This window comes from Emys orbicularis, chromosome 1 (assembly GCF_028017835.1).
Source record: "Emys orbicularis isolate rEmyOrb1 chromosome 1, rEmyOrb1.hap1, whole genome shotgun sequence".
In the NCBI taxonomy this organism is placed as follows: Eukaryota; Metazoa; Chordata; order Testudines; family Emydidae; genus Emys; species Emys orbicularis.
The window spans coordinates 96,237,486-96,253,925 of NC_088683.1; the positions used below are offsets into that span (position 1 = coordinate 96,237,486).

Here is a 16,440-nt window from a genome sequence, read left to right on the forward strand (position 1 = left end):
TGAAACCCAAATCTACGAAGTCTTTTGCAGCCAAAGGAAAGGAAACAAATACCAGACAATGTTCAAACTGTAGGATTTTCCTTTCAAAAAGGAAACCAAACTAGTAGTCTGAAGACCAGCAACGAGTTTGCGTTCCCACATTTTACAGGCAGATCCCGTTGGACTGAGGGATCAAAATATGAACAGCCTCAGGAAATTGATTTCAGCAGTACTGCTTTGTGTGTACTTACGTACATGATAAGAGTCACAGCTTATTTCATATTCATATTTATTTGCAGACAATATGCATCTTGAGGCAGACTGTGGAGGCTGCTTTGGCTCTGACCAAATCCGCACTGGCATGGCTTGGCCACTGACCAGCTACTCAAGAACCTGGTGTCAAAACTCAGGAAGAGTCGGCAGCTTTCCAACAGAGTCTTCTGCAACCTAACTATCTTTCACCCAGAATGCACCAAAGAAGATCTGACCAAAGTAGGGGAGTATGCAGACATTTGATCATCAAGGTAATGATTTATGATCTCTAGAGACATCATGGCACCCTCCCAAATACAGAAGAGTTACTACATGGTGGAAATAGGCACTCTGGTTTAAGCTCTGAAGTAAAGCGCAGAAGTCACCAATACCCAGGAAGCGACCTTCAGTGTTAGGGTGGTTCAGAAGAATCCTACATTAGGTTAATCTGGGGATCCATTAATACCCTGGGTTCACAGGTAAAGTGAAGATGTAGAGAAGAGGGAATGTTTCACCCTAAGTATCTGACGATGGGTTACTGAGACAAATGACCTATTTTTAATTAGGCCATATCCAAAAGGTTACCCACAAAAATAGCATTAGTGTGGAATAGCCTCAAGGTGCAAAGAAGATATGCAACAGTTCTCTTATGAACTGCGCCACCAGCAGATACTTCTGCTATGCCCAAAGGTCCCTTTGTCAGCTACTGCCCACACAACCATAGAACTCATCTGTGAAAGAAAACACCCCATGAAATGTTACCCTATCAGGAACCACATCATGAGCAAGGTACAGACTGAACAAGTTGCTTCAATCCTACAGTCTTTCACAGACCTAATACGGACGAAACCATAACCCTCATAAGCCAACAATGGCCAATTTGTCTCATCACTCAATTCACAATTCCCTCGTGTGTTCTCTTGCCTTATGGGACACAACAGCCCTAACCTCTCATCCATGCTGCCAGCTGCTAACACACCTCTTTACAACAGCCACAGCTTTCCTGCACTACCCTGAGTACACAGTCTTCTCCTATCTTGGTCCATTATTAATTTGTGAATGTTCACTGACGCCACCAAGAACTTGCACTGCTAGGGCTCACCTTAAACTTCCTTAGATCTCAACTTGTTGGAAGTATCTGCACACCATGGGATACACGTGTTAACTCAAGTCAGATGAAGCCTTCTGACCTTACAACGGGATGGTAGTTATTCCCTGCTGGCACTAAGCAAGGTATAGACCAGCTGGTTTCAGTCATGCACTGAATGTGGTGCTTTTTTACTTTCATAGTGTGAGAGCCATCTTTTCTGGGGACCCTGGCTATCCTGTGTTAACACAGATCATTTTGGTACTGCATGGGTTTTATGGGTTTTCCAGCCTGCAGCATGTCCAGGCATTCAGCCTGGGAGTAGTTTTCCTCCTACCAGTCATTTGGAGACTCACCTGACACCTAGGTGGCCTTAAGTTACTCAAATTCAGACATTACTGTCAGACATTACTGTAACACTGTTGCAAAAAAAAGCAAACATCGTTCTGGGATCCATTAGCAGGAGTATTGTAAGCAAGACACGAGAAGTAATTCTTCCGCTCTACTCCACGCTGATTAAGCCTCAGCTGGAGTATTGTGTCCAGTTCTGGGCACCACATTTCAGGAAAGATGTGGTGGACAAATTGGAGAAAGTCCAGAGAAGAGCAACAAAAATGATTAAAGATCTAGAAAACATGACCTATTAGGGACGATTGAAAAAACTGGGTTTGTTTAGTCTGGAGAAGAGAAGACAGAGGGGACATGATAACAGTTTTCAAATACATAAAAGGCTGTTACAAGGAGGAGGGAGAAAAATTGTTGTTCTTAACCTCTGAGGATAGGACAAGCAGAAATGGATTTAAATTGCAGCAAGGGCGGTTTAGGTTGGACATTAGGAAAAATTTCCTTAACTGTCTGGGTGGTTAAGCACTGGAATAAATTGCCTAGGGAGGTTGTGGAATCTCCATCTTTGGGGATTTTTAAGAGCAGATTATTACTTAGTCCTGCCTTGAGTGCAGGGGACTGGACTAGATGACCTCTTGAGGTCCCTTAGAGTTCTATGATTACTAATCAAGATCCTGAAGGTGAATTTGACCTTTAATGTGCTAGGAACTCAATGCCCTGGCATCTCAAAGTTGTCCTATTTAAGATGGAAAACAGTATCTCTAACATTATTTATACTGCAGTAATGCCTAGGAGTCCCAGTGAGGGACCAGGACCACACTGAAAAGTCACTTTACAAACAGAAAACAAAAAAATGGTCCCTATCACAAGAAGTTTACATTCTAGGCAAAATATATCCTTACCTATTACAAAGCAAAGAAGCAAACTTGCAAATGGGCTGAGGCACTCAATGCTAGTCCCTCTTTCATGTTTTCTAGCTCAGGTGAATCTCATTCAGATTAGAAAACTGGAGGAAGTTCTCCTCACTTAATTAAGATTAGTTTTACTTGTTTCTGAAAGTATATTAACAGGCCTTTCTACCAAGTTTCTGGGTAGTTAGCTTCTAATAACAGAGGATGGAATAATCCCAGGTTTTTGGGAACTTGCTCCAGAGGCCTCCAGATACCTGAGGAGGTTTTTGACCTCATTGCCTAAATGTGTTCTGCAGATGGGAACAATGGCCTCAAAGTAGTCAATCTTCAAAGAATAGGTGTTTAATTGAAATGACAGTTTTGTATGCACAGAAATGCCTGAAGGATCTTGGCACAGAAGCTGTGTAAGATGACAGAACATGCAAGGTAAGCCTTGAGGCAGATTCTTATAGCAGGCAAGACAGGGCCTTGAGGCTCCAGTCTAGATCCCCCTTTACAGCATTGCAATGGGAAGAGAGATGAATCAAAGTGGGACTTCAAAGAACGATCATCCTTCTGAACAACCCATCAGCAGCCCTGATATGCATCAGTAAATCAGACCATGAAATAGCTCTGTCTGATGTATAAAATGAATTAACGAGTGGACAAGGCTTGATACCAGCGCTTCTCTCTGCTTTGTCCAATAGACACTTCAAGCAGCACTGTCTTGTACTTGGCACACTCAGTCTTCCACATCAGGCAAACTATCAACAAGCACTCAATATTCCATGCAAAATACCCCATCAGGACTCCAACCCTAGAGCCCTGCAAGCATTAACAGGTGCACCTCAAAGCTTTACCATCAACACTGACTGCTGGGTGCCACACAATGCAGGCTACTGCATATGAAACATATGGCATCCCTTTTGTGCTTTCAGGCAGAAGCAATGGCCGTGAAATGCTGAGATCAAGATACTCTCTGCAGAGAGACCTGAAAGCTATCCAGAACAAGGCCTAGAAGCAAGAAAGAAAAGACCAACCCACAGGACACAACTAAGCACCATAGTGTAATCAGCTATTTGGGTTCACAGTTAAGCAGCTATACTGGGGATCCAAGAATGGAGGCTCATGACCTAAAGTACTCTACAAAAAGATAAGCTGAGAAGACAATGAGCCAAGGATCCTCACAAGGCAAAACACTTAGATGCCCTGAACAACTTAATTCAATATCCTGAAACAAAGATAAAGATAAAATGTCAAAGCTAAGGAGGAGGTAAAACAAAAGTAACTACCAACAAGCTCTGAAAGTTGCAATATTGGGGCCTAAAGGTCTCCTGATGGGGAGACAAAATGACTCTTCCAAGGAGAGATGTGACACAGAAAGAACCTCAGCCAGGGAGGGACTGAAGTAAAAAGGAAAACTGAAGCAACAAGAAATTGGACTGCAGTGAAGAGTCACTACTTTGGTTGAAGGGGCAAAGCTCCTGTGGGGAGCTCCATCACTGACTGATCAAGGAAAGGACCGGAAATTTCAAATGGCAGCCGTTAGAAGTTCAGGTGGAGTGTGACCGCCAGTAGATGCTCTGCTGTTCTTTGGGGACAAAACACAACCTTTAACACTTGCAGAGTTCCACCCTGTTCTGTCTAGGAAACATTCAGACGTGAGGATTCTAACAAATGATATTTAGAGAAGGTCAGGTTTATTTGCCCTTAATGGGGCTTATGGCAGAGTCCAATAGCATTTTCATTGTAAACCCTTCTGAAGCAACAATCCCCTTCAAGGTGAAATTTAGTGATAGTTTTTTCCTACTTTTTTTTAAAATTGTGGAGCCATTTTTAATTAGAGGGCAACAGAGATTAACTATACCACTGCTGTATTCAGACAGAATCCAATAATCTGATTTAAGATCAAATAAAGGCAGAAATTCAAACAAGACCTAAAAAAGTACAAGATTCAGAGCCACAAAAGCTATTGAGTTCAGTTACACATCAAAACTCACAACATCCTAGGATGCTAGTCCCTAAACAACCAGAAGTAACTTCACCTCTTTGTGCCTAGAACACGAAAGTTTGATCCAAAGCTGCAAATTTTTTCCCCTGCATCTGTTTCAGGAAGCTATAACCTTTTTGCTTTAATACACCATGTGTGTTTTGGAAACTCCAAGAGCCTCTGGCATTAGGTTTTTAATTCTCCTCACTGTAAGAAATTGTGGTTTTTGCTTCCCCTCACCACCACCATCACACCCCGAAGACCCCACTTTAATGCAGTATTCATGTGCATTCTGCCTCAAGGAACTCAAAGGGAAAATAAGATGCCTGAATTCAAAGTTTGGGACTGCAAGCAAAACCCTACCCAACAGTTGTGCCTAACCAGAACAACTTTTCAATACCTCATGTTAGTGATCAGAATCATTGAAAGTCTGCAAATGGAAGCCTGTAAGCCATTTTAGGAGAGTAAAGCAAGTGTTTCAGACAGAGGCTCGTAGCAGCAACCCAACAAAGTTTGTTGGTGAAAGTGTCCAAAGCAGTGGCAGACGTACACATTACCTCATCTACCAGTTGGGGGGGGGGGAAATTGTCACACATTTGATATAATTAATTTGCAAAGGGCAAGATGACAAGTAAATGTTATAAAAGACCATTTATTGCTCTAGCCCAATCTGAAAAGAATGCATCTTGGGGTGCTCATTCTTTGTGCAAATTCTTACACCGTGTAATTTGTATACACCCCACATTCCCTGATCAGAGTGCAGATTCTATGCCAAGCACCACACAGCTCTCCCTCAAAAGAAAAAACATTCCATTTTGTTCAGAATAGTGATCTGAAAGTTCACTCAGGGCCTGATCCAAAGCCCTCTGAAGTCAATAGAAGGACTCTGACTTCAAAATGGGCTTTGGACCAGTGCCACAATCAAGAGCACTAAAACTACTAAGCCATCTGATTCAAAGAGGTTGTAACCCAGTTTCCATCCTGTTTTTATTCTGGATTTGACATCTGGAGAACTTTACTGCTTTAACATTAAACTGATTAATATGTTAAAGTTTTGTTACTAATTGGTCACTAAAATATTTTGAAATAAAATGTTAAGGTTTATAAATGATCAAGAGTGCTATTCATCAACATGAGCTAGGGAGACATTTCAGCTCATTCACCATTCTGAAAGCGATTAACAATAACTAAAGGGGGAAGTTAAAAAAAAAGTTATCTGAGTAAACCAGATTTAAAAATACACAATGCAAAGCCTTTGCTCAGCGACTACTGGCCCAAGTTATAAACAACATGAAGGGCCTTGGACGTTAATAGTTAATAATGGCCCCCAATATACCAAGATAAGAGTCTAGCTTAATATCAACTGAAACATTTTGTTAACCAACTTCTTGCCTAGTACATTCCCCAGCCAAGGATGTGCCACCTTTATATAGCATAGGCTTTGTAAAGCTAGACTGATTCAAAATAATACTCAGTCTAAGAAAAATATATAAGCTTCAGACAGGAATTTCATTTGTACAGTTTTAACACCAGCTTTAAAGTATAGCAATTTTCAAATATGTAAGTATTACTGAAGAGTCTCAATTTTCTGAGCACTATGGGCCCTAGTACAAGTTGAAATTAGAGGTGAATGAGCCTATTTTAGCATACTAACATTGTGGACCACCAGAAGAAAGCACAATGAAGCAACCATTCACTATTATCTCAGAAATGATGAATTTTCTACCTAGAATACCAAAAAAAATCAGTAGCCCTGCAATACTTTGCAACCTTTGGTTTAAGCCAGGGGTAGGCAACCTATGGCACGTGTGCCGAAGGCGGCACTCGAGCTGATTTTCAGTGGCACTCACACTGCCTGGGTCCTGGCCACCAGCCCGAGGGGCACTGCATTTTAATTTAATTTTAAATGAAGCTTCTTAAACATTTTAAAAGCCTTATTTACTTTACATACAACAATAGTTTAGTTATATATTATAGACTTCTAGAAAGAGACCTTCTAAAAACGTTAAAATGTATTACTGGCACGTGAAACCTTAAATTAGAGTGAATAAATGAAGACTCGGCACACCACTTCTGAAAGGTTGCCGACCCCTGGTTTAAGCAGTCTACAGCCTATTTGCAAGGTACTCTAAAGGGTATGTCTACACTGCCGCGCTAGTTCAGCGGCTGGGGATCGAAGTTCCGTGCTCGATTTATCGCGTCTGGTGTGGACGCGATAAATCGAACCAGGAAGTGCTCGCCGTCGACTGCGGTACTCCAGCTAGACGAGAGGAGTACCGCGGAGTCGACGGGGAGCCTGCCTGCCGCGTGTGGACCGCGTCTGAACCGCGGTAAGTTCGAAGTAAGGTATGTCGAATTCAGCTACGTTATTCACATAGCTGAATTTGCGTACCTTACTTCGACTTGGGGGGTAAGCGTAGACCAAGCCTAACTTACTAGGACAGCCCACCTATTCACCCCATACTTACGAGCTACAAAGAGAAAAACTAAGCCAGCGGCTTGGGTTGAAAACATTAATCTGTAGCAGGGGTCGGCAACCTTCGGCACGCAGCCTATCAGGGTAATCCACTGGCAGGCCACAAGACATTGTGTTTACATTGACCGTCCACAGGCACGGCCCCCCGCAGCTCTCAGTGGCCACGGTTCACAGTTCCCAGCCAATGGGAGCTGCAGGAAGCGGCGCGGGCCGCAGGGATGTGCTGGCCGCCGTTTCCCGCAGCTCCCATTGGCTGGGAACGGTGAACTGCAGCGGACCATGCCTCCGGACAGTCAACATAAACATGACTCGCGGCCCGCCAGCGGATTACCCTGATGGGCTGCATGCCAAAGGTTGCCGACCCCTGATCTATAGTCACTATACATTTTAGAAATGCCTCTGTAGGAGAATCATCATGGCTCACTCTCGCTCATGCTTCCCAGCAACACCAGCAGAGACTTGTAATTGATGTGGTCCTGAACTCCAGCGTTCTGTTGAAAAAATCCTAAAAGCAGAAAGAGAACTAATATAGGCATGGTTTTGTACTGGTGCTGTGGAAAAGGACAGGAGGACAAAAGAGAAAAACTTCTCTTGCCATTCTACCTCACACCAGCAGCGATGAATCACCTGTACTACTGCTGCTCCTGCACATAGCATTTTCACAACAGAAGTGGAGAGAATCTAACTAGTGCCACATCAATTCCACATCTCTGCTGAGGCAAATGTAGCTGAGAACTACACAACTGGCTGAGTTACCCATTACAGTTCCCCAATCTAAAAATGGGAGCTGTTTGGAATTCTTGGAAAAATGAAAAAGTGCCAACATTTTCTTTAAAAAAAAAATCCTACAACAAAAGCATAACTGAAGACAGTTATTTGTATATGACAAAGTAAAGCCTTCAAAATACATAGAAAAGTTAAGTGACATTTGTCATTTTGTGCTGTGATTCACATAACAACCTAGTATCAGGAAACATGCTTTAAGAAAGAAATATCGGATCATGCCCATGGACATGTTGCTTACTGCTTAGCAAATAAGGAGGTTCCTGTGTATAAAATAACTGATTTATGTCTTGCTTGTCGGATTCATGTATCCAAATTCAGTGGGATCACGATGTTTTGCATGTCACTGAATACAACCATATGCATAGACAGATGTATTTTACTTCAACCTGCTGCTACAGTTTTGGTAAAGCCTGAGAAGCCAAATCCTTGGAGACCCATATAAGTAGTTTAAGCTGACAGGTAAACAAATCAGCAAAATTACTTAAGTTTGTCAGATAACAAATCTAAATGACTTTGGGCTCAATCTCCACAGAGGGGCACTGGTTAATGTGCAGAGAATGGTTAAAGTAAGATCATTACATCAACAGAGCATGCACTGGAAGACTGTCCCACTGAAGCATGTAAGCAAGTCATGAAGGAGAGACTACAGACAACCAACCAGAAGTAGGGGGGGGAACTTGCAATAGATATACTTATAAGTCCCATTAAATCCACTGGCAGAGAAAGACTGCTGTACACTTTGGACATAGCAATCCATAGAAAAGAGCCAGAATTCTTCCAGTAATATGCTTAATCTCTCCTCCCTCCACCCAACCCACAAGCATTAGTAAAAAAAAAAAAAAATTCTCTACACAAGTGTTTTAACAAAGAATTGATTAAGAATCTGAACTGATGGCTCCTGTTAGGCAAAGTTAAGGATTCAGCCTGAAATAGATCACTTAACAAGAGACCATCTCAACTGCACGTACTTAAAATTAACTAGGTTTTGTTGGAATCTAGCATCTAAAATTCCTGAATTCAGCAGCAAGGTTTTCTCCTGAAATTTCAGACATCCATTTGTTAGTTGCTATTTACTTTTAAGTACACCTCTACCCCGATACGACGCTGTCCTCAGGAGCCAAAAAAAAAAAAATCTTACTGCATTATAGGTGAAACTGTGTTATGTCGAACTTGCTTTGATCCGTCGGAGTACGCAGCCCCGCCGAGCGCTGATTTACCGCGTTATATCCGAATTCATGTTATATCGGGGTAGAGGTGTAGTACACACCCCCTTCTGATCTCAGGTGTCTTACACTGTACAGTGCCCAGGACTTAGTTTTTACTTGTAGTTTGCATAATATACATACATACACACATATAAATAAATAAATAAAATTTATATTTCCATAGAGCTTTACTTATGTGTATATATTGTTTTTATTTTTAAAATGTGTAGAACATTGCAATTTTACATACGTAATTCAGTGAGTGTAGGAAAGAAAAATAAATAGTTATAGGCATCATAAGATTAGGAATGGAATGCAAGGTTGTGAAGTCTGCAGGATCATTGATTTTTGAATCAACCACCATAGAAATATCAAGTTACTGTTCTTCTCAAAAATCTTATTCTAACCATAGGGTTCTTGACAGTCCACTTGACTACAAACTAGAAATTATTTCAGTTCCCTCACACCAATTATTCAGTGTCAATTAAAATAATAATTGCCAACTGTAACAATACAGTATGTATTACATTATTTTCTACCTGTCCAACCCCCAAATTAAGGGTTCTCTGTTTCTCTTGTAACAACTGACACCATTAACACTTCAAAAAACAAAAACAGTGAAGAGAAAAAAAAAACTAGAACTGGGTCTCACCAGGAAAGGTAATAAATCTCGTTTTTAAATAATTTCTAATATTTAAATATATGTAATAATTTCAGGTCTATGGGTTTTTTTAATTAATTCTCTATTTTTTCAGGTACCAGAACAAGCAGTTTTAGTGAAAAATACATTTGAGTTATAAAAATAAAGATTTCCAAGTGAATTCTTGACAGTTGCCTACAGCTTGGTTGCTGACAGACAGTATTTCATAGTAAAGGGAGTGTGAAGATGTGTGACTTTGTGATAGGGCACAGGAACATGAGTCAAGAGACCCAGGTTCTATTCCTGGCTCTGACACTTACCTGTTACATGGTCATGAACAAGTCACTTCACCTCTCCGTGCCTCTGTTCCCTCTCCCTATCCTTTGCATATCTTGTCTATTGAGACTGTAAGCTCTTTGGAGAAGAACTATAACTTACTATGAGTCTGTACAATGTCTAGCACAGTCTCAGTTGCACAATTGTAATTAATACAAGTAAAAATAGTCAATTTGCTATAATACAAAAACTTTGTAAGTTATCTGATTATACAATCTATTAAAGAGGTAGCAAATGAAAATAAGGTGAACTGCAACAGACTCACTCACCCAAGTTTCAGACAGAAAGAGCACATGTAAAGTTGAAAGGGAGGGGAACTCAGGAGTAAGATCTGATTGCTGTGCAAGAAAGGGGCCAGGAGTCAGACCTGAAAGGAGAGAAGGCTAGAAAGAAAAAAGGTGAGGTCAAACAAATGGAGAGAAAATCCAAGAAGGCGCTTGAAAACTGGGTAGAGACTTTGTATCAATCTCTGAAATAGATAGGGAGCCAGGTTAAAATTTGAGGTGATATGTTTCTAATGAAGAAACAACCCTCCACATTTTAAAAATCAATGAAAATTACATCTTCTATACAAAGAATTACAGTAATCCAGATGACAGAAGATGACAATATGAATCATTTTTATAAGAGGAGCAAGTCCTGAAGGTTTTCAATACAATAGAGAAATGTATACACCTTGGATATGAGGGATGCAGAAGAATTAAGGGTCAAGATGAGAACAAATCAAGATTTATAAAAAATGGATACCAATTGGAAAGGAGATTAAGGGGATGTACATTTGGCTCTAAGGGCTGTTGTTAATCAATAGAATCTGATTTTTGGATATGCCTAGCTGAAGGATGCTAAATTCCATACTACAAATATACATACAGATCTCTTCTACCACAAATCTGTATATTAACGGTTATCTCAGGAAATGATAGAGTTGTTTAATATTTTACAACTTACATTTCAAACAATATTTTTATATCCAACAACCAAAAGATGTCTACTACAATGTTATGACATTTATCAAGGAATACAAACTTCAGGATATCCTCTCCAAATACATAACACCATTTAACATGCCTGATTAATGGAAGGAAGTCTTGCCCAAAATGAACTTAAAAAAAAACATTTGGTATTTTTGAAGACTATTTGGGATGCTAAATTTACATAAAGCTCTTGTCAAGCATTTCATTACAGTATTAAGAAAAATGAAAATGGTAGACTTTTACTCCAAAGCCTAGACTACACTGAGAAAGGGTTGCTGGGTATAAATATACCAACAGAATCTAAGTGAAAGCTGCATCTACGCTTTTTTTTAAGCAGTGTTTCTGCTAGTATAGCTTATACCAGATCCCCAAACGAAATACGCTACATCAGCAAAATCACTTTTATGAAGGAATGACCAAATCTACACGAAGGCTTTCGCCAGGACATAAATGTCACAAAAAAAACCCTTAACTGATATTGCTTATAATAGCAAAAGTTTCTAGCATAGACCTGGCTCAAGTGTTCCGATTTAGCGTTCTTTAAAGAACTCAACTTAGGGCTTCACATGCACAGACAGGTGGTATTAGTCCTCCTTCCCACCAAGTTTTGTCAACTGTTCGCACTGAAGTGGTACCAGTACTTTTGTAACTACTGAGAAAATCTAAGATGTTCAGCTCCTAAAGTCAAGAGTTTTTAATGGATGCATTAAGAATTACAAAGGATGACAAAACAATATGTAAAGTTTAACCATTAATTTACTAGAAGGAAAACCATTCACAACATCAAGATTTTCTGATACTCCTCAGTATCCAGTAGGTATAACAGTATTTTAGTGTTGGCAAATGATATGAACCTGCAGTTAAACACTTGAGCTGGCTGGTAATACAGTATTCCCTTCCTGCTTCTTCTTCCCCTGGACAAGGAATTTAGCCTTTATCAGAATTTATTTTTGCATTTATTTTTAAACTGTGAAAGCTCTTAAGTTATACTACTTTCTATGGCTTCAGAGCAAACATTACTTTCAAAACAGGAAAGAAATAACAGCCAAGGCTTCTTAGAAAGAGATCCAGCACTGCGACACAATGGGCAAGAAGCTACTGGATGAGCAGAGAAATGAGGTTTACTAGTGCAACCCATGTGAACACCTTTTGAATTCTCCCAATGCGTTTTGTGAATCCCAATAACTTCCTTTTTTGTGTACATTCTGAAAACCAATTAACTATATAGTCTTGGTACGTAACAAAAACACAATTGGGGATGAATTATGGCTTCTGTATGTTGAAAATATTTGACATCTGCTAGTTTCAGCTCTAGCAACTCAACTAGACTCACCACTGCTCTTAGGTCTCCAATCTGCCAAATCCATATTTTAAATTAACACTGAACCAAATAAACCAACAGTGAGAAATATACAAAAAGAATCCCCTTCACGCTTGCAAGCAAAGTGAAATAGCCACAACAATTTAGAAATTTCTGACTCCTCACTTTATGAACACATAATGAAGTTTGCAATCTAATATTTAGATTACTGCAGAAAAAGAAATGTAATGTTTCTAGTAAATAATTAAGGTAAAATCAAAAGCATGATGCAATAATTATCCTAGGAGTGGGGCAGCACACCCCATTCTATAGCCAGGACCTACCACACTACACATCACTAATTCAAAGTTACTTGGGGAAAAAAAAGGGAAAAAGCCTTAAGATATAGTAGAAACTGGAGTTGTGGTGTTTATAGAAACAGGTTGACATGAGACAAAAAACAGTCATGCAATGGAAGTGAAGGAATATAACCGGCAAACGATGGGTTTTGACTTAAAGAAACACTCTAATATTCAACTTTGCAAGATAAGTGCGCTTGTGAGATGAACGCATAATTATGCCCAGGTAACAAACATAGTACTGTGCCTCAAAGCCCGCAATTTTAATATGTTACTTAACATGAGAATCCAGAGTAAAGTCTTCATCAATAACTATTGAGTGTCATTTCATATGAAAAATTGACACTATCCAAAGCCTCTGCATTACCTGTTGAATGAAGTAAAGTTTGAGTTTATACAAGTCTTATGAACAAAGTACATTCTGTTTTGTCCACTATTATGTCACATCTGAATTCCTAAGAAATAGTTAAAATATCTGTAGTAAGTGTTTGATCAGACTTATACAATGATTCCTCAACTATTAAGTCACCTCAATAAATATATTGAGCATCTGCACTTGTTAAATATAAATAAGCTCCCTGTAGCCTGGCACAACCAGTGTTTTTATACTTTCAATCAAATACATAAAAAGTTTCCACCTGTCCAACTATTCTAAACAGTATCCTGATTCCCTCCCCCCCAAAAAAGCCTGAAGTCAAATTTGGAACTTTCCACACAATGAAGAAGGGGGGGAAATGATATGATTTTGAACTAAAACAATTTCCCTGTTGAATGATCAACTTGACAGGGAAAGGAAATATAGGAAGGCTACTGAATTCAAGTACTTGCTTTCTAAGTAATGCTAAAAATCAACCACTGGTCTGACAGGGTGGAGGAAGAGGAACTCCCCTCCTATTCTCCCTCTTCTATTAGAGACTGGACCTGTTGATTTTGGGACAGAAATGCATCACCCCTCTTTCACAGTCTCTGTAACACTGCCTATGCCTTAATGTGCTCTAAAAGTTCTCGGCAAACTTTTTTTTTAAATTATACACCAATTAAAACTTCATTAATCCAGAAGAAAAGATCAGCAAAAAAACTTTTTATTTAAGATGATTCCAGTTAAACCAGTGCACAACTGAAAGCTAGACATTTAAACATCTTGTTTACTGTCTGATGGCCAGCCATTTTTTACTTATTTTCCTAGCAGCTCAATCAATTACAATGAACAAGAAAACTGGTGCCTACAAGGAGCAACAACCGTAACTAGACAATGTATGGCAGGGGGAGACAGACAGAGTTGGGGAGTCCCCAAAGTTTTCTTTTGGCTAAGAAGTCTAAAAGCGAGTTTTGAGAAACAACTAGGGGCAGGTTGCTCAGTACTCTCAAAGCAAAATGACCAAATATTTATCTGCTTCTTAATAAGAGGCAGTGAAAAGAAGAACAGCTTATTGTTAATTTCCAGTACAACCAGTTTACATTTGCTGGGGATTGGGACACCCAAAATTTACACCCTCTAGCTTGGTTTCAGAGCAACTATGGATTGTTCCTCCCCCAAAAAAACACGGTTAAAAATCCTTGCAGGATTGCAAAGAACAAGCCCCCTTCATCTTCACAACCCAATAAACCTACATGGGAATTTCAGACATTTTGGCCTCACAGCAAAGAAATGGGAGATGCAAAATGAACTGCGCTCCATATTGATTCTTAATGCAAATAAGATGAAACGCTATGTGTTTGCATCAAGATAAAAAGGCTCTTAAAAAGCCCTACACATCACTAAAATTTGCAATCTAGGTCTTTAAAAACTAAGACTAAGCTAAATTTCTAACAAAAAACAGAACCGCTCTTCCTCAGAGAAAGGATAGGGTGAGAAAGGGTGAAGGGAAAAGGTAAAAAAGTAAACAGAATAACCAGAATGCAAACAAGGGCTAAAATGAGGAATGGAAGAGAATTCAATCCCTTATTTAGAAAAAAAAAAGTGATATAAAATCCTTACATATAAGCCGACAAACGTTAAGAGAGAGATGTGTGTGTGTACACACACAGTTAAGAGTGATGAAGAGGATGCTTGTGTGCACTATTTTATGCCTATAATCAGAATTTATATGAGAGAGAGAGAGCACTTGATATAATTATAACAAAAAGGATGAAAATGGTAAAATTGTTAGTCTTTTTCTGCAAATGGCCATATGCATAATAAACCAAACAGCTTTCCTCTCAATCACGTCCAACAAATAAAGGACAAGAGCAATTAAATACCCTCCGATGAGATTAATACACATAGGTGCAGAGGAAAAAGGGGTACAAATGGAAAGACAGTAAGGGGGAGAGAAGAAGTGGAGATGGGGAAAAGAAGGCGAGAGAAAGGGTTCTAGGTGTACAGCTGGGATATAGGAGGGGGTCTGGGCCCCTGAGACTGACCTGTGCCGTCGCTTGCGGACACGGAGAGCGCCGGTGAGGAGAGTTTAGGCCGCTTGGCTGAAGGCGGGCCCGGCTCCACCACATTCTCGGCCATTTTTAATTCTTTTTAGACAAACACAACGAGCAGAGAGACGGGGGATCCCCAAAATCTTCGCCTTCCTCTCGGGCCCCCGACGCAGCTGAAGACTATGGAGAGCGAGCGACGGATCTGGAGGACGCGGGGGGCCAAGTTCCCCTTTCTCTGCCCCTCGGGTTTGGTCTCTGGTAGGGTGGCACCGGCTCAGCGGGGGGGAAAGGTGGGGAGTAGGGTGGGGAAGAGGCCTTTTCCCCCGGGCCACGGGCAGAGGGGACGGGAAGAACACGGAAAGCGCCCCCGCCAGAAAAAAAAAAAAAAAAAGGAGAGAAGAGGCTGGTGGGTTTTTAGTCAAATTAATCCCGGCTGTTGTGCTGCTGGTGCTTCCTCATCTCTGCCACCATCATCTTCATCCTCCGGGGGGTCTCCTCCTCCTGCTGCCGCCTCACCGCCGCCATCAGCCTCTTCCTCCTCGGCGTCGTTCTCCTCCTCCTCATCGCCACAAGGAGGCGGGCGAAGGAGGGGAGAGGAGGAGGAAAAAGGAGAGAGAGAAAAAAATCACCCTCCTCTAGCAGCTCCTTCCCTGTCTAACACCACCCTGCAAAAAAAAAAAAAAAAAAAACCCACCGCCCGCGAAGGGGCTGGAGGGGAGGAAAACAGCGCGTGTGCGGGGTCCCCAGCGCCCCCTGCTTCTTCCTCGCCAGGCACTAATGGCTGCAGAGAGGGGAGCTGGAAGGATGAGGAGGGTGAGGATAAGTCCCAGGAGTCTCCGCTTCACATCTTGTTGTGCGGGGAAGAAGGAGGGGTTGTTGTCCTGATGGAGGCAGCGCCGATCTCGGGGTGGGGGTGCAGGGGCGGGTTTCAGCGCCCCCTCCGCGCTCTCTCTCAGCCCGAAGAGCAGGGTGCCCCCCAGAGCAAGCGGAGGGACCGATCCCAAAGCAGGAGGAGGAGGAGGAGGAGGAAGCAGCCGGCCCCTCCCCCCTTCTCTCGCGCTACCTTCCCCCTCCCCAGTGGCTGAGGATGGTTATTAGCGCTGGGTTTGGGCAGGGCGGGGGGTGTTAGGCTCCTCTCTTCCCCCACCCCCTGCGCTCGGCGATGGTCACTCTCCGCCTCTCCCACCGCCGCTCAGGCGCTGCTGGGACGCCCTCTCGCCTCCGCCATAGGGGGCGGGGGCCCCAACGGGGGTCCAGACGCCTCCCAAAATACCGGGCCAAGAGGGGGAATTTCCCCTTGTGGATTAAATAGACCGCGGGGGGGGTCTCCTCTGCACCGGGGCGGGGTAGGACGGGGCTTTGAGCGAGGAGGCCGAGCGCGCAGGTTCCCTACTGCCCCTGCCTGGCTCTCG

The 16,440-nt window shown here is 41.7% G+C and overlaps 1 protein-coding gene across 3 annotated transcripts in view; it reads right to left on the bottom strand.

The window, feature by feature from the left end:
* The window catches only part of EP300 (E1A binding protein p300), a 120,941-nt gene extending 105,241 nt beyond the window's left edge, over positions 1 to 15,700 (bottom strand). For all 3 annotated transcript variants that reach the window (XM_065417487.1, XM_065417488.1, XM_065417486.1), the window contains exon 1: positions 15,023 to 15,700. In XM_065417487.1, coding sequence (XP_065273559.1) covers positions 15,023 to 15,116 — 94 coding nt within the window. In that variant the 5' untranslated portion in view covers positions 15,117 to 15,700. The remainder of the gene's footprint in view (positions 1 to 15,022) is intronic.
* Between the last annotated feature and the right edge of the window lie 740 nt (positions 15,701 to 16,440).